We start from the raw sequence: 24,524 nt of genomic DNA on the forward strand, positions 1-24,524 counted from the left end.
GTTCATCAGAGATATTGGCCTGAAATTTTGTTGTGTTTCTGTCAGGTTTTGGTATCAGGATGAAACTGGCCTCATAAAATGAGTTAGGGAGGAGTCCCTCTTTTTCTGTTGTTTGGAATAGTTTCAGAAGGAATGATACCACCTCCTCTTTGTACCTGTGGTAGAATTCAACTGCGAATCCGTCTGGTCCTAGGCTTTTTTTGTTGTTGTTGTTGTTAGGCTATTAATTACTGCCTCAATTTCAGAACTTGTTATTGTTCTATTCAGGGAATCAACTTATTCCTGGTTTAGACTTGGGAAAGTGTATGCATCCAGGAATTTATCAATTTCTTCTAGATTTTCTAGTTTATTAGTGTAGAGGTGTTTATAGTATTCTCTGAGTTTTTTACTTATAGAAAATCAGTTTGTTTTTTTCTTAAAATGGCTACTTTGTGTTTCATCTCTTGGATTGTTTTACTGGGATCCCTGGATTCCTTGGATTGGATTTCAACTTTCTCCTGAATCTCGATGAACTTCCCTGCCATCCAGATTTTGAATTCTGACTGTCTTTTTCGTCATTTTCAACAAGTTATGAAACATTCCTGGGGAGCTAGTATACTTGTTTGAAGGTAGGAGGACACTGTGGCTTTTTGAATTGTCAGAGTTCTTGAACGGATTTCTTTTCTCATGTGGGGGGATCAGTGTTCTTTTAAGTGTGGTGTAAGTAAGTTGAGTAAAGTCCGTTGACTTTATTTCTGTATGTTTTCAGAGGTCCAAGGCTCTGTGTAGTATCTTTATTTGCTGCTTTGTTGCTGAGTTCTTGCCCTTAATTTTACAGAAGCATATATTAGCTAAGTATTTTTGGTGTTGTAGTTTGTGGTGCAATTCAATAGATTGTGCTAAAGAGTAATGGCTGGCAGATAGGATCTTATTTAGAGACATGACTCTTTCATATTTCCTTATGTTTACAGTTGTGCTCTGTGGTGCAGTTGGAGAAAGGTGACTCCTTCACCAGGTCCACTCCTGAGACTTAAGGATGCCCCTCCTCTCACTGACACTGTGCCCATGTTTCTTTTGTTAGATATTATGCACCATGGAGATCCCTTGTGCAAAGGCCAAGGAGGGGAGAGAGGCCACTTTCTGGACCCTCCCCATAGAGGGAGGCATGTCCAATTCCTGTGGCAACCCACAAACCCATGTGACTCTCCTTTCTCAGTGCTCTCATAGTATGGGCTCCTCTCCTCCATTGCCAGCCACAGATCAGGGCTCAGCACTCCTGAGCTGTGCAACGCAGCCTTAGGGTGAACTCAGGCTTTTTGTTTCTTTCCCAGCTTGGAAGCAGCAGGGGCAGAGACCTCAGCAGTGGTGATGGCATAGGGGCCTTCACTTGTCTTCAGGAACTCCACCCCAGAGAAACACAGAGACACTACCAATGAAGACAATCACTGGTGGTGGGATGGCTGTGCTGCGAGGCCAAGTAGGATGTGGTAAAGGTGCACTGTCTGGCAAAGAGCAGTGAGAGCAGGGGTTCAATGGAAAGTCAGTATGACCTCCTCTCTGTAGAGCAGTGGTGACATGCTGGAGGTGCCAGCAAAGCAATCAGGCTCTTTGTTCCCTCCCTAGCCTGGGGGGGAACCAGGTCAAGGGAGAAGAGTCTGGCTGATTTTGCATATGGCAGCTGCGATGTGCTGGAGGCCCAGGGCTGTTCTGCGGCTCTTTGCTCCATCCCAGAGCAATGGAGAGCTGTGACCAGCCAAAGGGCTCCAGGTGTGGGGGTGGGGAGGTGGGGTAACTTCACTGGTGTCCCAGGTTAATGAGCCTGGTCTGATAAGGTGCAGTGGTGGTGGGGCCTACAATCTATCTGCTCCTCAGCACTGTGAATGTGGTTCTTATCCAAGGGGCACATAAGAGAGCACAACCTTCCCTGTTGGTGGAACTACAGCAGTTGGCACTGGGATGCTCAGGGATCCAAAGCCTGTGGGGTGCCATATAGGCATGAGTGGTGACTCTGATTAGACTTCAGACATCTCTCTGTGTCACTCTGGAGGCACAAGGGTGTCAGGGGAGATTTCCTGTGCCCAGGCTTGCAAAGGTCCATGGCACAAGTGTGGGTCCCAAGGGGCTCTCACTCACTCACCCTTTCCCAATGGTAGGGAGTTTTCCCTGGATCTGCACCAAAATTGGTGGGTTGCTGTCTTGTCTCATTCTTCTCTGCTCTTTGTCGGTCACATTGCTGACTTGGTGAACCCCAATATGGCCTTCTGGACAATCCACTTGAAGAGTTAGAGTTTATTAGCTACTTTCCTCCTCTCCCTGAGGGCAGCACACATTAGTTGCTTCTAGTCAGTCATCTTGGTGCTTCTGAATAATTTTCCATTTTATAGATTATATATTTTGCTTCTCCATTCATTAGTTAGGGACATTTGGGTTGTTTCCACTTTTTGGCTATTATAAATACTGCTGCCACAAACGTTTCAGTACAAGTCATTATGTAAACATGTTTTCAATTTTAGGTCATATGGTAACTGTATGTTTAACTTTGTGAAGTCCTGCCAAACTGTTTTCCAAAGTGGCTGCACCATTTTACATTTTCACTCTGTGGTTGTTTTTTTCACTTTCTTAATGATTTCCTTTGAAACACAAAATGTTCAATGTTGATGCAGACAAATTTCTCCTTTGTTTTACTTTGTTCCTTATGTTTTTGGTGTAATCTCAAAGAAACCATTACCTAACTCATCATCATAAAAGTTTACTCATATTTTCTTCTGTTTTACAGTTTAGCTCATATATTTAGGTCTTCAATATATTTTGAGTTAGTTTTATGCATGGTTTGGGTAGGGGTCCAACTTCATTCTTTTTCATGTGGATAGTCAATTGTCCCAGTACCATTTGTTGAAGACTTTTCTTTCCCCAATCAACTGTGTTGGTACTCTTGTTTAGAATAAGTTTGTTAATTTCTGCAAAGAAGACATCTGGGATCCTTTTATTATATAAGACTGTGTTGAACTTATTGATCAATTTGGAGAATATTTTCATCTTAACAATATTAAGTGCTGTGATCTATGTATGTTGTATGTCTTTTTATTTATTTCAGCATTTTAAAATATCTTTCAACCATGGTTTGTAGTTTTCAGCATACAGATCTTGCATTTATTTCATTAAATTTATTCCTAGATATTTTTCCTGCTATTACATATATAAGAACATTTTCTTAATTTTAGAAATATTTATTGCCAGTGTGTAAAATTATAGCTGATTTTTTATATTGACTATGTATCCTCCAACCTTGTTGAGCTCATTTATTAATTCTAATACATTTATTGCATTCCATAGGATTTTCTATATACAAAAGATCATGTCATCTAGAGCCAGTTTTACTTCTTCCTTTCTAATATTGATGCTTTTATTTTATTTTCTTGTCTCATTTCTCTTTCTCAAACCTCCACTACGATGTTGAATAGAAGTGATGAGAGAAAATATTGTTGTTTGCTGCCTGTTCTTAGAGGGAAATCATTTAGTTTTTCACCATTAAGTGTGATGATTACTGTGGAATTTTTATAGATGCCTTTTATAATCTTGATGAAGTTCCCTTTTAGTTTTTAGTATGTTGGCTGTTTTATCATTAAGAGTTGCTGGATTTTGTCAAATACTAATTCTTTATCTACTGAGAGAATTATGCAGTGTTTGTTCTTTATTCTATTAGTATAATGTATCATGTTTATTGATTTTCAGATGTTGAAATGGTCCTGCCTTCCTGGGATAAGTCTCACTAAATTGTGTAGCATAATCCTTTTTATATGTTGCTGGATTAGGGTTACTAGTATTTTATTGAAAATTTTTGCATCTATATTGATAAGGGATATTAGTCTATAGTTTTCTTTTTATATGTTCATGTGGTTTGGATATGAGTTTAAGACTGTCATAAAATGAGTTGAACAGTGCTGCCTTTTCTCTAACTTTTTAGAAGACTTTTTGTAGAATGGTCTTAATTCTTCTTTAAATGTTTGGGTAGAATTCAGCAGTGAAGCCATCTGGTACTTGGCTTTCCTTTGTGGTAAGTTTTAAAATTCACAATTCAACCTCTCTGCTTGTTATAGTAGAAATCTATTCAGATTTTTAATATCTTCTTGAATCTGTTCCAGTAGTTTGTGTCTTTCTAGGAATTTGTGCTTTTCATCTAGGTTATCTAATTATTGGCATGCAATTTTTCATTCTCCTACAATACTTTTTATTGCTATAAAGTCAATAGTAATGCCCCCTTTCGTTCCAGATTTTAATTATTTGAGTGTTCTTTTTTCTTGTTCAGTCTATTTAAAAGATCGCTAATTTGATCTTTTCAAATAACCAAATTTTGGATTTATTAATTTTCTCTATTGTTTTTCTGTTCTGTGTTAATTAATTTCTGCTCTAATTGTTGTGTCCTTCCTTCTGCCTGCTAGAGTTTAGTTTGTATTACTTTGATTTGTTTTTTAAGGCAGAAAGTTAGTTTATTGGTTTGAGACCTTTTAAAAATAATATAAGCTATCCCAGCCATAAATTTCTCTCTAATGACTATTTTTGTTGCATCTCTTAAGTTTTGTTATGATATGTATTACATTTTCTTCACCTGAAAGAGTTTTCTAATTTCCCTCTTGATTTCTTCTTGATGCATTGATTATTTAGGAGAATGTTGTTTAATTTCCACATGTTTATGAAATTTCTTAATATTCTTCTCTTATTGATTTCTAATTTCATTTTATTATGGCCAGAAAACACATGAATTATGATTTCAATATTTTTAAATTTATTGTTTCATATTTTATGACGTAGCATATGGTTTATTCTGGAGAATGTTCTATGTTTACTTGAAGAATGTGTATTCTACTGTTGTTGGATGTAGTATAGTTGTCTTTTATGTCTAATTGGCAGATCATGTTGTGTGGCATGTCTTTAAATTGCATTTTTTGACAATGCTTTTTATTTCTCTTAAAAAACTAATAAATCAGTTTATAAAACCTTTTAAGAAAGGCAGAAGAGGAAACAAATGGCGGGTAGGAGGCAGGACTAACTTGTAGCTCCCACTCAGACAAATCCAGTAGCATGTGGAGACTCACATTGTGAACTTTGCTCCAAGAACTACTGCAGGAAATACCAGGAAAACTGAGAGAATCCACAGACCCTTTGAAGGAGGTGGATTGCTGCTGCAGGCTCTGTGGGACAGCTGAGGAACTGTGAGTCTGCTTGCTTTCTCAGCTGGAAGGCTTGTAGCCTGGAGCAAGTTCTCAGCCCTGCTCACCAGCAGCCTGGAAATAAACTCAGTGTACTGGTGGGGGTGGGCATGGTGGGAGTGAGAGTGGCCTTTCAGACTGTGGGCTGCATGGGAGCTGGATGAGGCCTGTGGCTGCTAGCTTTCCCCCACTTCCCTGGTGACCTGTGTGACACAGCAGAGGCAGCCATAGTCCCCCTGGGAACACAACTCCATTAGCCTGGGAGCCACACTCCCATCCCCCACAGCAGCCACAGCAAGCCCCACCCAGGGAGAATCTGAGCTCAGACATGCCTAACCTTCCCATACCTGATTGTCTTACTCTTCCTACCTGGTAGCTGAAGACAAAGGACATAATCTTTTGGAAGCTCTATGGCCTGCCCACCACCTGGTACCTATACTACCATAGCTCATGCACTCTTGAAAGTGCCACATCCTGGCTAGAGGCCAACCAATATAAAACCAGTGCACTTAATAAAAATACAACCAAAGACCCTCACAGAGTCACTTTACTCCCTTGCTACCTCCACTGGAGCAGGTGTTGATATCCATGGCTGAAAGACCTGAAGACAGATCACGTCTCAGGACCCTTTACAGACACTCCCCAGTACCAGCCCTGAACCTGGTAGCCCCACTGGGTGCCTAGATCAAGAAAAGAATAATAATCACTACAGTGTGGCTCTTAGGAAGCCACACTGTAGTGAGGAGAGAACCACATCAAGGGAAAAGAGGAGAGAACCACATCAAGGGAGCACCCTGTGGGACAAAATAACCTGAACATCAGCCCTTGAGCACTAGATCTTTCCTTTGACATAGTCTACCCAAATGAGAAGGAAACAGAAAAAGATTTCTGGTAATTGTGGTAATGTGATGACAAAATAAGGTTCTTTAACACCCTCAAAAAAATCACACTAGCTTACCAGCAATTGATCCAAACTAAGACAAAATCCCTGAATTGCCAGAAAAAGAGTTCAGAAGGTCAATTATGCTAATCAAGGAGGCACCAGAGAAAGGTAAAGTTCAATTGAAAGAAATAAAAAAAGGATACAGGATATGAATGGAAAAATCTCCAGTGAAATAGATAAATAAAAAACAATTACAACTGCTCGAAATGAAGGACACACTTAGAGAAATGCAAAATGCACTGGAAGGTCTGAACAATAGAATTGAACAAGTAGAAGAAAGAACTTCAGAGCTCAAAAACAAGGCTTTTGAATTAACCCAATCCAACAAAGACAAAGAAAAAAGAATAAAAAATAAGTAAACAAAGCCTCCAAGAAGTTTGGGATTATGTTAAATGATCAAACCTGAGAATAATTGGTGTTCCCATGGAAGAAGAGAAATCTAAAAGTTTGGAAAACATACTTAAGGGCGTAATCAAGGAAAATTTCCCGAGCCTTGCTAGATATCTAGACATTCAAATATAAGAAGCTCAAAGAACACCTGGAAAGTTTATCCCATAAAAGATCATCTCCTAGGCACATAGTCATCAGATTATCTAAAGCAAAGACAAAGAAAAGCGTCCTAAGAGCTGTGAGGCAAAAGTATCAAATAACCTATAAAAGAACACCTATTAGTTTATCAGTAGATTGCTCAGCACAAACCCTACAAGCAAGAAGGGATTTGGGTCCTACCTTTTGCCTCCTTAAAGAAAACAATAATCAGCCAATAATTTTGTATCCAGTGAAATGAAGCTTCATAAATGAAGGAAAGATAGGCTTTTTCAGAGAAATAAGTCCTGAGAAGATTTGCCACTTCCAAGCCAGTTCTACAGGAACTCCTAAAAGGAGCTCTAAATCTTGAAAAAAATCCTCAAAATACACCAAAACAGAATCTTTTTAAAGCATAAATCTCACAGGACCTATAACACCACACAATAAAAAAAAAAAGGTACTCAGATAACAACTAGCACAATGAATAGAATAGTACCTCACATTTCAATACTAACATTGAATGTAAATGAACTAAATGCCCTACTTAAAAGATGCAGAATGGCATAATGGATAAGAATTCAGCAAATAAGTATCTGCTGTCTTCCTCACCTGACACATAAGGACTCATACAAACCTATGTTAAGGGAGTGGAAAAAGATATTCTGTGAAAATGGACACCAAAAGTGAGCAGGAATAGCTATTCTTACATCAGACCAAAGAAACTTTAAAGCAACAGCAGTAATAAAAAACAAACAGGGATATTATATAATGATAAAAAGACTAGTCCATGAGAAAAAATCACAATCATGTGTGTGTGTGTGTGTGTGTGTGTGTATATATATGCTCCTAACACTAGAACTCACAAATTTATCAAACAATTACTACTACACCTAAGAAATGAGATAGCAACACAATAATAATGGGGGGCTTCAATACTCCCCTGACAGCATCGGACAGGTCATCAAGACAGAAAGTCAACAAACAATAGACTTAAATTATACCCTAGAACAAATGGACTCAAAAATATTTACAGAACATTCTACCCAACAACTGCAGAATATACATTCTATTCATCAACACATTGACCATTCTTCAAGATTGACCATATGATAGGTTATAAAACAAGTCTCAATAAATATAAGAAAATCAAAATTATGTCAAGTACTCTCTCAGATCACAGTGGAATAAAATTGGAAATCAACTTCAAAAGTAACTCTCAAAACCATGCAAATACATGGAACTTAAATAACCTGCTCCTCAATGATTGTTGGGTCAACAATGAAATCAAGATGGAAATTAAAAAATTATTTGAACTGAACCATAATAGTGAAAAAGCTATTAAAACCTCTGGGATACAGCAAGGGCAGTGCTAAGAAGAAAGTTCATAGCATTAAATGTCTACATCAAAAAGTCAGAAAGAGCACAAATAGACAATCTAAGGTCACACCTCAAGGAACTAGAGAAACAAGAACAAACAAACCCAAACCCAGCCAAAGAAAAGAAATAACAAAGATCAGAGCAGAACTAAATGAAATTGAACAAAAAAAATACAAAAGATAAATGAAACAAAAGTTAGCTCTTTGAAAAGATAAAATTGAGACACCATTAGAGAGATTAACCAAGAAAAAAAGAGAGGATCCGAATAAACTCAATTAGAAATGAAACAGGTGATATTACAACCAATACCACAGAAATACAAAAGATCATTCAAGGCTACTATGACCACTTTTATGTGCATAAACCAGAAAACCTATAGTAGAAGAATAAATTCCTGGAAATATACAACCCTCCTAGATTAAACCAGGAAGAAGTAGAAACTCTGAACAGACCAACGACAAGCAGCGAGATTGAAATGGTAATTAAAAAGTTACCAACAGGGAAAAAAAGTCGAGGACCAGATAGATTCACAGCTGAATTCTCTCAGACATTCAAAGAAGAATTTGTGCCAATCCTATTGACACTATTCCAAAAGATAGAGGAAGAGGAAATCCTTCCTAAGTCATTCTATGAAACCAGTATCACTCTAATACCCAAACCAGGAAACTACATAACCAAAAAAGAAACCTACAGAACAATATCCCTGATGAATATAGATGCAAAAATCCTCAGCAAAATACTAGCTAACTGAATTCAACAGCATAGCAAAACGATAATCCCACCATTATTAAGTGGGTTTCATAACAGTGATGCAGAGATGGTTTAACATTTATGTCAGTAAATGTGATATATCACATTAACAGAATTAAAAACAAAAAACACATGATCATCTCAATAGATGCAGAAAAAGTATTTGGCAAAATCCTGCATTTTTTTATGATTAAAACCCTCAGCAAAATTAGCATAGAAGGGACATACCTTAAGGTAATAAAAGCCATCTATGACAGACCCACAGTCAACATTATACTGAATGGAGAAAAATTGAAAGCATTCTTCCTGAGAAATGGAAAAAGACAAGGATGCCCACTTTCACCACTTCTATTCAATGTAATACTGGCAGTTCTAGACAGAGCAATCAGACAAGAGAAAGAAATAAGGGCATCCAAATTGGTAAAGAAGAAGTCACATTATTGCTGTTTGCTGATGACATGATTGTATACCTAGAAAACCCTAAAGACTCCTCCAAAAACCTCCTAGAACTGGTAAATGAATTCAACAAAATTTCAGGACACAAAATTAATATACAGAAATCAGTAGCCCTGCTATACGCCAACAATGACCAAGCTGAGAATCGAATCAAGAACTCAACCCCTTTTATGATAGCTGCAAACAACAACAACAACAACAACAACAACAAAACCTTAGGAATATGTGAAACCAAAGAGGTGAAAGACCTCTAGAAAGAAAACTACAAAATACTCCTGCAATAAATCATATATGACACAAACAAATGAAAACACAGAACATGCTCGTGGATGTTTAGAATCAATATTGTGAAAATAACCACACTGCTAAAAGCAATCTACACATTCAATGCAATTCCCATCAAAATACCCCCATCATTACTCATAGAACTAGAAAAAACAATCCCCAAATTGATATGATACCAAAAGAGAGTCTGCATAGTCAAACAAGACTAAGCAAAAAAATTAAGCTGGAGATATCAAACTATATTATAAGACCATAGTTACCAAAAGAACATGGTACTGGTATAAATTGGGCATATAGACCTATGGAACGGAATAAATAGCCCAGAGATGAAGCCAAATAATTACAGCCAACTGATCTTTGACAAAGCAAACAAAAACATAAAGTGGGGAAAGGACACCCTATTCAACAAATGGTGCTGGGATAATTGGCAAGCCACATGTAGGAGAATGAAACTGGATGCTCATCTCTCACCTTATACAAAAATCAACTCAAGATGAATCAAAGACTTAAATCTAAGACCTGAAACCATAAAAATTCTGGAAGATAACATTGGCAAAACCCTTCTAGACATTGGCTTAGGCAGGACTTCATGACCAAGAACCCAAATGCAAATGCAACAAAAACAAAGATAAATATATCAGATTTAAACTAAAAAGCTTCTGCCCGGCAAAATAAATAATCAGCAGAGTAAACAGACAACCCACAGAAAAAGACAAATCTTCACAAACTATGCATCCAACAAAGGACTAATATCCAGAATAAACAAGGAACTCAAACAAATCAGCAAGAAAAAAAACAAACAATTCCATCAAAAACTGGATTAAGGACATGAACAGAAAATTCTCAAATGAAGATATACAAATGGCCAACAAACATGAAAAAATGCTCAACATCACTAATGATCAGGGAAATGCAAATGAAAACCACAGTGCAATATCACTATACTCCCGGATGAATGGGCATATTTTAAAAATAAAAAAATTAATAGATGTTGGCATGGATGTGGTGAAAAGGGAACACTTTTGCATTGCTAGTGGGAATGTAAACTAGTGCAACCAGTATGGAAAACTGTATGGAGATTCTTTAAAGAACAAAATGTAGACCCACAATTTGAACCAGCAATCCCACTGCTGGGTATCTAACCAGAGAAAAATAAGTTATTATATGAAAAATACACTTGCACATGCATGTTTGTAGCAGCACAATTCGCAATTGCAAAAATATAGAACCAGTTCAAATGCCCATCAATCAACAAGTGGTTAAAGAAAATGTGATATCTATCTATCTATCTATCTATCTATCTATCTATCTATCTATCTATCTATCATCTATCTATCTGTGTGTGTGTGCCATGGAATACTACTCAGCCATAAAAAAGAATGAAACAATGATATTCACAGCAACCTGATGGAGTTGGAGACCGTTATTGTAAGTGAAGTAACTCAGGAATGGAAAACCAAACATCGTATGTTCTCAGTTACAAGTGCGATCTAAGCTATGAGGACACAAATGCATAAGAATGACACAATAGACTTTGGGGACTCAGGGGGAAGGGTGAGAGGGTGGTGAAGGATAAAAGACTACCCACTGGGCACAGTGTACACTGTTTGGGTGATGGGTGCACCAAAATCTCAGAAATCACAACTAAAAAACTTATTCATGTAAGCAAACACCACCTGTTCCCCAAAACCTTATCAAAAATATATATATATATACATATATATATAGACAAAGAAAAGCAGGAAACTACTAGCTGAACTGAAATATAAATAAAAATGAAAAACTTCATTCATATATAAAATATTGTTTTCCTTTTAAATTTGGTTTATATATAAAAATTGTGTTTTCCTTTTAAATTTTGTTTCTGTGCAAAACAATTTTTAATTAGAAACTTTAAGGATAATACTACTTAACTTCTTATTTATATTTGGTTAATATGTTTAAGTTGACACAATATTAATTTAGTGAAATTTAATGGGAAAATACTTTAGACCGGAAAACAAAAGACATGCATTCTAGGTTTGGTTCTGCCACTAACTTGCTGTGTGGCCTGTGTGGAGAATCTGACTTCTTTGGATTGCAGTGTTTCTATCTGTAAACATAGGCCATTCCAGCTCCAGTATTCTTTCTAAGAGCTAGGAAAAGCATAGGATTTGAGAGAGACAAACCTGAGTTTGTCTTAGGATTTCACCAGTCCTTCTTGAGTGACTTTCATGTCCCTAAGACTGAGCTTCTGGATCTATAAAATGGGAAGAATAATATATACCATGCTAAATGTTTGTTAGGATTAAATGAGATTTTACAGGTAAATTACCCAGCAGAGTGTGGCCAACAATAGGGGCTCACTACCTGTTAGGTCCCTTTTCTCTTATTTATGAGTATGCAAAAAAAAAAAAAAAAGACTGAACAGACCTAGTAGTAACAATGATAGTTGCTATGCAGTGTACATGTCTGCGTTCTTTTAAATGATAACCAACCTGAGAGCTTGCACATCTGGTAGGGAGGAAAAAAATCTTATGTAATTCTGTTAATTTTTATAGGTTAGACAGCTATGAGGTAATAATCAAAATTTCTTAGAATACAAAATACAAAAGGAAATGTCATATTGAAGTCTCGGTTTATTTATTCTCTCTGCAAAAGCTACATTCCATTGGAGTGTTAGGTAGCCTTTAGAGCAATAATAATATTCTCACTTATATCTGGGGTTGCTGTTTTCATATTTGTTATCTCATTTGAGCTTATCCCAGTGTCTGACATATAATTGGAATTTAACAAATGTTCACTGAATAAATTATCCTCTGCAATATTTTATAAAGGTAAACAGCATGGACATTACTATCATAAGTTTTCCTGTAAAGAAACTGAGCTTCAGAAAAGAGATCAATTAACTAATCCAAGGTCATAGGGCAAGTTAAAAACTAAAACTAAAATCTAGGAATCCTGATTGTTCCTCTGCTCTTCACTGGACTTCATCATGTAGTCTGATTAAAGTTACTTAGCTCTTGTCTGTCTGTCCATTCTTCCTCTGTAAAATAGTATCTTTATTGTTCAAAAAAGGCTTTTCACAGTTATTAAATGAGTGTAAGGCTTTCTGACCCACTCTTTTTCCCCCTTATGGAAAATCAGTGAGGAGAAATGCTTCTTATTGCAATTTTTAATTAGAAATTTTAAGGATAATATTTGGTATTTAGCTGTTTGGGAATTCCTTTAATTTACTGGTCTTCAGCCAGCTTTTCTTCTAATAATCAGAACTTCACTGGTAGTGCAGTTGATTCACTTGCAGACTATTATGTGGTATCTGTGGTGTAACTGACAGGAAAAATGCAATGTGAAAGACTAAGAAAAGCAGTGAACTGAGCTATAGCATTTCAGACATTCTGCTCTTTGTGGTTACAAAATTTCATGCTTTCTTTTACTTAAGTGAAATTTAGGTTGCCAGATGTCTTGTGCACACATGGCCATTCTGTTTCTGTGCCGTATTCCATTTTCATCTGTATTGGAATACATAATAGTACATTTGAGCCAAGTCAAATGCATTTAGTTGACTACTGTTGGCATTTGTTACCCTCCCCCACTTCTCTACAGACCTAGTTTGAATATGTTCCACATTCTCGAGACTAAAACCCTTCACCAAACTTTCTCACACATCTGAATCGCTTTGAGGCAAAATAATAACCGAGGTGAGATCCTGTTAGTCATGTTAAATGATGATGGCAATTGTTCCCTGCAGACATTGTGATTTATTTAGAGGCCAGTATGGTTTGACCTTTTAACTTTCAATTATTTTTACTTAGAAAACTATAAGTGAAAAAGATAACGGTGAGTTTTAATTTTTAAAGTTATTTTTATCGATGGGAACACACAAATTAGTCTGTGCTGACATGTTTTCTCTATGTTGTGCTAAATAGATTTAAAAAAAAAACAATAAGTTCAGACCAGTTAGAGTAAGTTAACATCTAGTTGTCATGCCCCAATAAGAAATTGGCATTTTAGATCGTAAAGTATTCTGGGAGACTGCTGTTATATGTGCCAGGGCTTTGACTGTAGGAATACTAAAAAACTACTCAATATGATAATTATATAAATCCTAATTGAATCTTGCTTTGATTGACAATAAAGAGTACCTGACATATAGGAGGTATTTACTAGGTATAGATTTCTGTGGAGTTGAAATAAATTTAAACAGGCATTTTGGTATTTTCAAGATGCTTGTGGTCACTTTAACAAAGATCAGTTATTATAATGATATCTCTTATTTATACAGCATTGTCAATTTTCAAAATGCTTTTTATCATGAGTTTTCTCATTTGATGCTTTTGTGAACTTTGCTGGGTAGAGAAAGCAAATATTATTATCCTCATTTATTAAATGAAGTAGGTTGTACAGCTAGTAAGTGGCAAACCTAGGAGTTTAATCTTAATATCTTGATCCCTAGTACTTTGATCCCTATATTGTTCTTGTCATTCAATATTTGATATCTTGTAGAATGTTAGATATCAAAATTTACTGCATTAAGAATTTTAAAAATTATCTATTCCTACAAAACCTTTTAAAAACAGACTTATACAGGTACTTTATGAACTGAAACACATGTAAATCCTTCTACAGACTGACCATAAATATTCCAGGCACACTTTAATATCATAAACTACAAAATATTTGTTTAAAAAAGCAAACCAGAAAGGGAGAGTACAAAAATACATAGACATCATTTTCTTCTTAAAGTGTCAACTTAGAAAAGTTAGCTAAAGAGGGGACTGTTTTCATCTGTGCCAAATATTACAAAATATTTATTTTTTAAAAACAACTTCATTTAGAGACTCTTTAAAGTGTTTGAAACTGATGAGGCCCAAATGAAATGGTAGTTTCTTATTATTCATGATCCTTTGTCCATTACTAGATTGTAAAATCATTGATGGTAGGAATGTTGTCCTGCATATGTTTATGTGTACTTCAGTGCCTTGCTTATAGTAAGCCCTCAAAATAAATACTTGATGAAAGTTGAGCTTAATTTACTTTTAATATTTTGCTTTTGATGGTTTGAACTCAACTTCATCAAATCTAAGAAGATAAAAAGAATAGGCACACTTTATCGCTTACTTTTTTATCATTTTTGATATTCTCATAAAATTATTAAAATACAAAGTAATCATGTTTCTTTCCTACTCTGAGTTTATGAGATGGGGAAAGAGAAAGGGGCCAACCTTCAATTTTTATGTTATAAAGTCCTGATACATATGAATTTGTTGAAATAAGTATGCAGTATTTCATAGCAGAAGAGAAAAATACAATCATATCTACAACAGAAAAAAAGAAAGAAAAACAAATATCTTAGTCTAAATCACTCACAGGATAAAGTTTAAACTCCTTAGCTATTAATAGATAATGTCTTTAACCTAAAGCTTCATCTCCTCACCTCCACCCTACACACACACACACACACACACACACACACATCTTTACTCTCCAGTGACATAGAACTATCATTTCTGAAGACACCTTGCTTTTTCCCTCCAGCTTGATTTTTCGTTTGCACCATACTAAACCTAGGAAGCCCTGCCTTTCCTCTTGCTTCCAATGAGGTTTCTCCAGGAACCAGCTCAAAATGCACCACTTCAGTTCAAGCAGAATTAGTGTTCTCTCCTTTGTATGTCACAGTGCTGCACTACCCAACGGCTTCCCCTTTTAAATTGTGGTCAGAGCAAAAACAATGAGTCATGCTTTAGTTATATTTTTCCTTTTCTGTCTCTCTCTTTTCCCTCCTCTTCTCTCCTGCCTGTCTCTGATGCATAGAAGGCATTCCATAAATGCTTGTTGAGTGAGTAAAGTAATGATTAATTTAATAAATTAAAATCTTTTCTAGGGTACTAGCACTCATGTCTAGTGAATCAATATTATTAAGGTGGTTAATAGAGTAAAGGTCGTTCATACTGAGAAGCAGTGTGGTACGTTGGATGACACTCCAGCTTTGGAATGAGACAGATCAGAGTTTGTTTTTAGAATCCATCAATTCCTAGCAGTGTGACCTCTGGCAAGTAACCTCACTTCAGTGGACTTCAATCATTTGATTTGTACAATGGGGCTAACAATATCTACTTTGCAGACAGTTGAAAAGACCTAAATGGCCCAACACAATATCTGGCAAAGAGCAAGTGCTCACTAAATGGAAATTTTTATTAGTCTCATTAGCTGGTATGTTTCAGTTTAGTATATTTGTTGCCATCACATAACTTAGCATTTGGCTATCTATGCTAGCTGTGTAACGCCTGCTAATTTTTTTGTTCTTGACCACATTTAAACCTCTCATGTTATACTTTAAATACTGTCCACAGTACCTGACTGAATGGTAGCCACAGACTTGATTTTTAACTCTTGGGTTAGAATTGTGGATCACGGTGAAAAGAGAGCAAAGGATTTAAAAACAATAGGTAGGGGTACACTGAGCTTTGTTAAGTGACTTTCCTTTCTCTGGTCCTCAGCTCATTAATCTGTAAAATTAAGACAAGAGCTTATTGAGTCTTTTTCAACATACAGCATCTGTGATTCTGTGATTAGATAATTATTCCTGTTTGTAAAATAAAGAATTGTACTCTAATTAAATAAGCCTCTGTAGCCAGATAGAAAAATGTAGAGTCCAGGTAGGTTGACCAACCGTCTCAGTCTGTCTAGCACTGTCCCAGTTTTGGTGCAGAAAGCCCTATGTCCCATGACTCCTCTCAGTCCCAGGGAAACCAAGCACAGTTGATCTTCCTAGGTCCAGGGTAATTTGACCAATAAGAGGCATTTTTTCTTTATGGTTGCTTAAAGTTTTTTTTCTCTCTTTAATTCCACATTGACAAATAGTGTTTGGTTTTAGGAATAAAGATGAGCAACTGAGTAGGAGAAAATGCAAGAAGAGCCTGTATATAGTATACAAATAAGCCCCTTTCTCTGATAATAAAATGTCATCGAATCAGTCACTATGTCAAACTTTTTATGTATAAGACACTGTGTTAAACTTAACTGTCCAGGGTAGGGATGTAGATCATTCTGTTCCTTCACCCAAGCTAAGTATGTATGTGTGTGGGTGGAAGGGGGGGAATACAGGACATGTACCTAGGGAAAGAACCCCCACGTATCACAAAGCAATTGTAGTGCCGAAGTACATTTGACTGTTCAGGAAAGGAAGGGAAGGCCAGTGAGGACTAGGAGAGGTGGAATTTAAGGCTGCAGAGGATTTGGATGGGTTATGGAAGTGGCTAGGTAGACAGTCCAAGGGGTGGTGCTGCTATGTAATGTACAGGTCCTGTAGATAACTGTTCTGGACTCCCAACTCTCATTAAAAACACCTTGGAATCTGAAAGAGGTCTGAGACATTAGGTATACAAACGAAAAATTTCCAAGAAATGAAAAAGGGAGTTTGGTGGGTGATGACAGGGTTAGCAGTAGAATAAGAGAACCAGGGAAGTGGAAGTACTACCAAAGCATAGGACATGGAACTATTAGCCAAACTCTTTAGAAGTTTTTGTTTTGAGTTTTCCCCTCAGTTTTAGGGGAAAACTTAAGGGACCCACTTAGGTCTCTGCTGCCATAATTTTGTTTGGCTCTTACCACTGCATTAGGGAGGTTGGCATGCTGTAGGGGAAAGGGCAAAGGCTTTGTAGGCCAAACAGGTCTTCATCACTTAGTAGCTGTGCGGCTTTGGGCAAGTGAATTAGCCTTGCTTGGATTCTGTTTGCTCATTGCTAAAACAGGAGCAAACTACTTCACTGGATTGTTCTGAGGAGTAATGAGATGATTAATGTGTGTTAAATGTCTGACATTGTAGCTGAACATATTAGTGGTCCAGTGAATGGTAAGCCCCTTCCCTATTACCTTCTAGGGTTATAATCATTTATTTGATATTTTGTCTACATTTGTCTAAATGAGGGAAAGAGTCCGCTTTTAGCAGCCTCAATGAGAGAGGCTCCTAAGGGAAAGCTGAAAACACAGAGGAAAAGCATTAGGTTCTGCTTAGACCACTCCTCACACCTCACCTGGAGATTCTACCTCTCAGCACCCCAACCCTCCTCTAAACCCTCTTCAACCTCCTCCCAATCTCCCCCAAACCCTCTTCTCAATCTTACCTCTACCTTTCCCCTAATCCCTCCATACCTCACTTACTTTCAGCCCTAACCATTCCCTACTCTCACTTTCAGCCCTAACCATTCCCTACTCTCTCCATCTTACCCTCTACATCATTTCTCCATCATCTGCAGACCTATCACTACACCCGGAATGTTTAGGAGCCTCCCTAAACATTGAACATTTTCTAATTCCCTCTCTCCCTCCCAATGTACTGGTTCGTTATCTCTTCCTCTAGCTAAGCCAAGAAATAACTCAAACACAAGTAGAAATTGCTAATATTTATTGATTCTTTTAAGAAATATCACTTACAAACTTATTTTCTTTATGTAAAAGATGTTGCCATTTTTGTGATATAGAAAATATTGATAAGAAAAAAATCAAGTCAGTTTAACAGCTATGCTTTTTCATTATTAGTTTCTAATATCTATTCTCATGTGTATTGTTAGTATAATTGTAATTAAAACAGTTCCACAGGATGCAGAGTTCTGAGATAGAGGCATGCAGAGTTAGTGAAAAAAAAAAAGCAGCTCAAAGTCATCAGGTTCAGTCTATCATCTAAGAGGCAGAGTCGTTGTACAGGTAGCCTTAGTTCATAGCAAGAGGTTCAGTAGAAGATTCAGGGAGCAGCAAATGCTGATGACAGCTGAGGTAACAGAAGACAGGTTGCCAGGAACAGTCACTAGGACAGAGGATCTACCCAGAAATTATTTCATCACGATTTCTTCTATTCCACCTGTGCCTGAAGCAATTGTAGTGACAATAAAGTGATAGAAAGGACACAGTGCGGGTACTCCATTCTATGTTTGGGTCATGTGTCTCAAGCCAATGGATTCCAATAATCAGAGGGTATCGTGGTGCATGAATAATGTCAAACTGGAGCTCTTCAACATGGTTTCCAATTTGAACTTGGACAGGTGATGTTTCCTTAGTTATGGGTCCATTAATAAGTGGATGGCCGTCGACAGTTTCCAGCATCAGAGGGAAGATATTACTGCGGATGGGCAGCTTCTCTCGAAGAACCACAGTATGATCAATGCTGTTTCTGTAGGAGCCTGAATCTACCATTGCTTGCTCAAAGAATTGTCGTCTTCCCAGTTGAATTTCAACAGTAAGCCATAGTGTATGAGACATGGATATTGGAAGAGAGGGGGACGCATATTTGTAGATTGGCCCACCTGGGGTCCCCCTTACTGGCAGGCCTGGATGTTTCCCGCCTGCAGGGCCTGATGAGGCTTGACAGGGCAATCTCTGGCAAAATGACCAGGATAACCACAGTAGAGGCATAAGTGGCCTTTGTGCCAACGGACCCATTCAGCTTCACTGATGTGTGGGCAGTTGATTGCAGCCTGCATAGGTTGGTTTTCAGCTGGTGGACTCTCAGGTCTATCTCCCTCTGCAGAGGAACTTTTCCCTAATGGATTGGGATCAGGCTTCTCTTCCAGGCTGATGCACTGAGTGATGAGATCAGATAGGTTGGTGGCTGGGCTTGTGTGAGACAGTTCATCTCATATAGAACTGGCAAGACCTTCTTGAAATTGGATCCAGAGAGTGCTTTCATCCCAGTTCAGCTCTTGAGCAATGAGGTGGAAGTGGGTTGCTACATGACCCTCCCCTTGGCAGAGTTGATGGATGCACTGGTTGGCATCTTTCATGTTTTCTGGATTATCAAAAGTATCCTGGAGCACAGGTATGAAACTTTCACATTGCTCCAGTAAGGGGCTTTGGATATCCAGTAAGAGCTGGAACCACCATCCTGCCCTACCTGAGAAGCAATTGCCAACAAAGCTCACCAGGGCTGCTTCAGTGGGATACAGGTGCCCTCTGACTCTCATGTAACTATATAGCTGAACCAGGAACTCAGGAAGCTTCTGGGAATCTCCACTGAAGGTTAAAGTGTATTGCAGGGGGAAATCTGTAGCCTCTAACCCAATAGGGGCCTGTGGAAACTCTGAAGCTGCTTATGTCTCCACAACTATTAGACCCTCCAGGGACTCCTGGGCTGCTGAGAGTTCTAGGAATTCCTGGGCATTTGAAGGCTCCAGAGGCTCCTGGAGAGGTGGAAGCTCAAGGAACTCTAGCTGTGCTGCAGTTTCCTGGTATTCTGGTGCCTCCTGGGGCTTCTCAATATTTGGGGGCTCCTGGGATTCTGAATTCTTGGGCTCTTGGGCTATTGTGGCATCCTGGGTGTTTGCAGGCCCCTGGCCCTCCAAGACTGTTGGGATCTCATGGGCCATTGGACGTTTCTGGGACTCCTGGGTTGCTGGAGGCGCCAGGGACTCTGGGGCTGCTGGGGCCTCCTGGAGTTCCCAGGCTGCTGGGGGTTCCCAGGGTAGAAGATCCTGTGGCTCTGGTGGCTTCTGGGGTTCCTTGGACTCTGGGGTCTTTTGGGCCTCCCAGGCTGCTGGGGGATTCATGTGCTCTGGGAGCTTCTGGGGCTCCTTGGCCTCTGAGGACTTTCGGAGTAGATCATCCTCCTTGGCTGCTTGGGACTTCTGAAGCTCTGGGATCTGGGCCCGGAGAGCAGCATTTTCTTCCATCAGCCACTGCACTTGAGCCTGCCGAACTTCATTCTCCAATTTCAGAACAATATAGGAGGCTGCTAAGTCCTCCACCATCTTTTGAGGAAATGGGTATGATTTGACAATTTGCTACCAAGAGAGATTGGGTGGGTGTTTGTGAGATCTTTCCTGAAAGCTGCTTACAGGCAGATGTCAGGCTCAGTGAGTTTTCCAAGGGGTGGTATTTGGGCCCCGCCAAGGCTGATTATCAAGAGGTCACTGGGAGCCTCCGGAGCTCGGCAAGAAGGAGCCTCCGGAGCTCAGTAAGGGGAAGTGTCAGATACACTGCGAAGAGAGTGGGAGCTGAGGATCAGAAACTGTGGAAAGCACACATTCAGCATAAATCAAAACAAAATCTGCCCAACAATGCTGGGTTTCTTTTACCATAGGCTTATGTTCATGAGCTGGGGTATATATGCTGGATCTGACTCCACGACATTTTAAGAACAGCATCTGTCCCAAACTGCGCATGTCATTTTGCATTTATCCTTTGAAACTTAACATTATATCAAAAGCAACTTTTTAATATTATTTTCTGTTTTATATAGTCTTTAATCTTGAATATCTGCCTAATATCCCAATGTAACATTTGGATTTTAACAGCTGCTTTCAGTGACTAAATCAAATGTTTGAGCAATGTGGGAATTTTAGGCTCTGTGGTGGGCCAGCCCAAGAGATATTTTTGGGTGACTAGGGTGGTAGGAAGTAGGAGGGAGCTCTTTCTGACACCTCAGAAATCATACCACATAAGTAACCACACAAGACCAGCCTCAGGAGAAAACAAGCAAAAGTCGACTAAATATATATATATATATATATATATATATATATATATATATATGCCCTCAGAAGACACATGCATATTATTTATAAAATGCCTCAAAATAGTTAAGAAGATAATCTTTATAAATGTACGTTACCATTCAGAGACTTAGTCCAGGAGCTTGGCTGTCTGTGTACCCATCGCTGAGGAGGGAAATGTGTAAATGGCTGTGGAGGCTTGCCTTTTCTGCACACACTGAACTCAAGCAAACACACCCACTCCCAGAACACATTCCAACTCTCCTCTAACATAGCTTTTTAAAGTGTGGAAGAGTTTTTTGACAGTACCTCACAGTTCAGAGCTGCAAGGAAAGTAGGATGCTGTGCTGATGTGAAGCAGCTTCATGTACTCAGTCCTTGGTTACTTTAATGAATATTTGGCCAGGAAGTTGTGAGTAATACCACTGCCCTTGTGAAAAGTTGCAAACATTTTTGAATGACCACAGTGGTTTGGGATGTGATTTTTTATGTCTGTCTCATGTAACCTACTCTTACTCTGTCCAAATTGGGCCATTTGTTTACTTCTCACTCAGGGAACAGCCTGCAAACCCTCAGCCCCTTCCCTTGCTTACTACCTATTCAGTCCCTAGGGTTTTTCCTTGCAATGTTTTCTTGGAAAATTTGCCACGGACAGATCTAGAAAAGGTATAAAAGGGTACAAATGTCAGGGAGACCAATTGTGTTGGTGGGTACTTATAGCAGTCTTACAGAGTCCCTGGCTCTTTCTGAATGTCCTGGACCAAGGATCTCATGCTTCCCTGAACTGATCAGGTGCTCCAGGTAGCACTCAGGACATTCACTAAAGACTGGCCTCTTGGGAAGTAACCCTGCTCAGAATCTCACTTTCTCTTCTCATGCCAGATCACAGTTATGCCTTGGGTATGGGCTATGTGACCATTTTAGGCAAGGCTTAGGGGCAACTATTTTTATCGAAGTAAGGAGTGGGGTTGAGGTTTGCATTTGGCCATTTCAAATCACGCATCATGTCAACCACAGTCCCATGTCTCCTTTACAAATGGTCAGTTCTGCATTAGTCAGCATAATGGGATAAACCCTAGTGATGGAATAGGCCCAAAACATAGCAAATTGACAGACTGGGCTACCTGAATCTGAATGCAGAAGCTTTGAAAGTAAAAACAAAATCTTTTGCAAATCGAGTTTATTCTTTCCTTACCTTTCAAAGTTTTATTTTTCTAGAAACACCACACATATAAAAATACCACCATCATCAGGGATGATGTGATCTATTTATGTGAAGTTTTCAGATAACTGAAGCCTTCCTGCCCTCCAAGAAGCCAAAACACACAGTTAACATTTATTTTATCCAGAAAGAAAAGAGAACTTCCAACAACTGAATTTGTAACGGGCTTAGTTAGGGAACAACTATTAATTGAAACTCTTTCCTAATGTTTAGCAATTTCTGTAACAATGAGTTTGAAGATTCAATACTGGACATCAAGTTGAAATTTAATAAAGAGTATTTCAATTTAAAAAAGTCAGAGAAATATTTATAGCATATGTTATACCTCTTTGTCCATTCTTAAGAAATGATTTTGCATATAATTTAATCCAGTTTTAATGGTTTGGATTCATACTTACACAAACCAGCTAGTTTACCCTGTTGTAACACAGTGTTGCCCTCTGAAAGCTACTGAGAGGTATAAAGTGGTCTGTCTTCAAATTAAAAACTTCCAAATTGCTATGTTTTGCGACTTCTTGTATTTTCTTTTCCTTTATATTTTTATACTCTTTTGCAATCAAGTTGTAACATAGCCCTTCATGTTATACCTATATGCCTGTCTATACTTACCCTATACAAATTTGGCAAATTACTTCATCCTTCTGATAGTTAGAATCTAAACCTTAGTTTATGAAACTGTAAAATGAAGTTATTAATATTATTTGACTTTATAGGGTTGTCAAAAATTCAGTGAAATAATGTGTGAAAAAAGGCTTAGCACAGTGTCTGGCAGCTAATAACACCCAATAAAGGTTAATAATAATAATAATAATAATAAGCTGTAGCAGCAGTAATCTCATTTTAATTTATTCTTTTTAATCACCTGTGAATTGGGAAACTGAATAGGTAAACATGCTAGAGTTGTGTAGAGGCTGAGAAAGGGGTCTCATACCAAGAAATCTACAGTGCATCGATTTTACAGCATTGGTTTTTCACCACTTGGGAACTTTTATCTATTCTTCCTTGCTGGGATATAGATGGTTTAGTTTCCAGATAGTACTCTAGAATCAGGACTGGAGGCACCTGAGCAGGAAGATTAGAAGATTAAAATTGGAATTGTGAAGCAGCCAAGATAGATGTTTAAAAAGTTCATGGACTAAAGCACTGAAAAGTGTCTTGCCTACAGGAATATTTATTCAGTGTATAAACACAGAAACCTTTCCTTCCCAACCCCCTACACTAAACAGCAAAGACCGAATTCACCGTCCTTAAGTACAAGTTCAAACTGCCTAAGCATAGAGAATTATTCTTTTCTGGGTGGAAAAGGGAGCTACACAGACTTTTGTCAAAACGCCTAAAGTGGTTTCAGCATCCTGAATTAGTTAAGTGAGAACAGGAAAGTAAGAATAAGAAAGTAATCACATCCAAATTTTCATCATGTTTCCCCTACACTGTAATTCTTCTTCATACATTTACAATATGATGGAATGTATGGATCCTTTAGAACGGTCATGAAAATATTTTAAGTAAATGAGATTTTGTTAACTATGCAAATGAATATTTCAGGGAGAAAAGAGACAAATATGCTCATTTAACAGATATAAAAAGACTACACACTAATAAGAAATATTCAGGCTCAGTTATGTTAATAAGCTACATATGCTGATTGTTAGCTTAGGGAGAAAAGGAAAGAAAAGGTTGAATGCAATGCAGTTCTACTTTGTACATTCCACTGGCTCATTCGTCAGCAAATATACAAACTAAATGTTTTAGGTCTCTCCCAGGGTCTTCCTCCCCTAAGCTGGCTGGGCTGCATCTTTAAGCAACTCCAGCTTCTGTCCCTCCTTTTCCCACTCTGAAAAACAGTCAATGGGACAGTTTACCCTACAGGTCTCTGGCGCAAGGCCCAGTCACCCCTTGGGGGCAGTCCCATCCTGGTGTGTGTTTTATTTAACATATTATTCCTATGGTTACATTATAGCTTGCAACACTTTCTTAAATTTAACCTATAATGTGATTAGTACAGATTGAAACTTTTCATTGTCAACAACACCCCATAATATAGCACTGGGGCAGCAGGAGTTCCCAATTTCTCTGGAAGTTAGAAGGCTGACCAAAAATTCTCTTTACTCATAAGGCCAGGACCCAGAGGACCTAGTAATGGTATGGAAACAGAGTCTATCCCACACAGGAGTCAAAATTTGTCACTCATCTCCCTTTACAAAATTTACAACCTTCTCACTTTATTTCTTATCCCATACTTGGGAGGCTTTTCCGCTTGATCAGCTGTCACACTGGGAAAGTAAGGCCCTACTGAAATACTAACTCGTAAG

At 38.2% G+C, this 24,524-nt stretch overlaps 2 protein-coding genes across 4 annotated transcripts in view; one reads left to right on the forward strand and one right to left on the reverse strand.

The window, feature by feature from the left end:
* Positions 1-21,359, reverse strand: part of RTL3 (retrotransposon Gag like 3) — a 56,334-nt gene extending 34,975 nt beyond the window's left edge. The window contains exons 1-2 of one of the 3 annotated variants that reach the window (XM_063804898.1): positions 21,300-21,359; positions 17,897-20,474 (exon numbers count right to left, since the gene is read on the reverse strand). In XM_063804898.1, the coding sequence (XP_063660968.1) occupies positions 19,590-20,246 (657 nt within the window). In that variant the 5' untranslated portion in view covers positions 20,247-20,474; positions 21,300-21,359 and the 3' untranslated portion in view covers positions 17,897-19,589. Of the gene's footprint in view, positions 1-17,896; positions 20,475-21,109; positions 21,199-21,299 lie in introns of those variants that run through there. The other 2 variants (XM_016943036.3, XR_010154909.1) reach the window with 2 other exon arrangements.
* The window catches only part of LPAR4 (lysophosphatidic acid receptor 4), a 106,004-nt gene continuing 94,647 nt past the window's right edge, over positions 13,168-24,524 (forward strand). Inside the window, exon 1 of the mRNA XM_009439288.5 lies at positions 13,168-13,205. The gene's annotated coding sequence lies outside the window, so the exon portion shown is untranslated. The remainder of the gene's footprint in view (positions 13,206-24,524) is intronic.

This window comes from Pan troglodytes, chromosome X, assembly GCF_028858775.2.
Source record: "Pan troglodytes isolate AG18354 chromosome X, NHGRI_mPanTro3-v2.0_pri, whole genome shotgun sequence".
In the NCBI taxonomy this organism is placed as follows: domain Eukaryota; kingdom Metazoa; phylum Chordata; class Mammalia; order Primates; family Hominidae; genus Pan; species Pan troglodytes.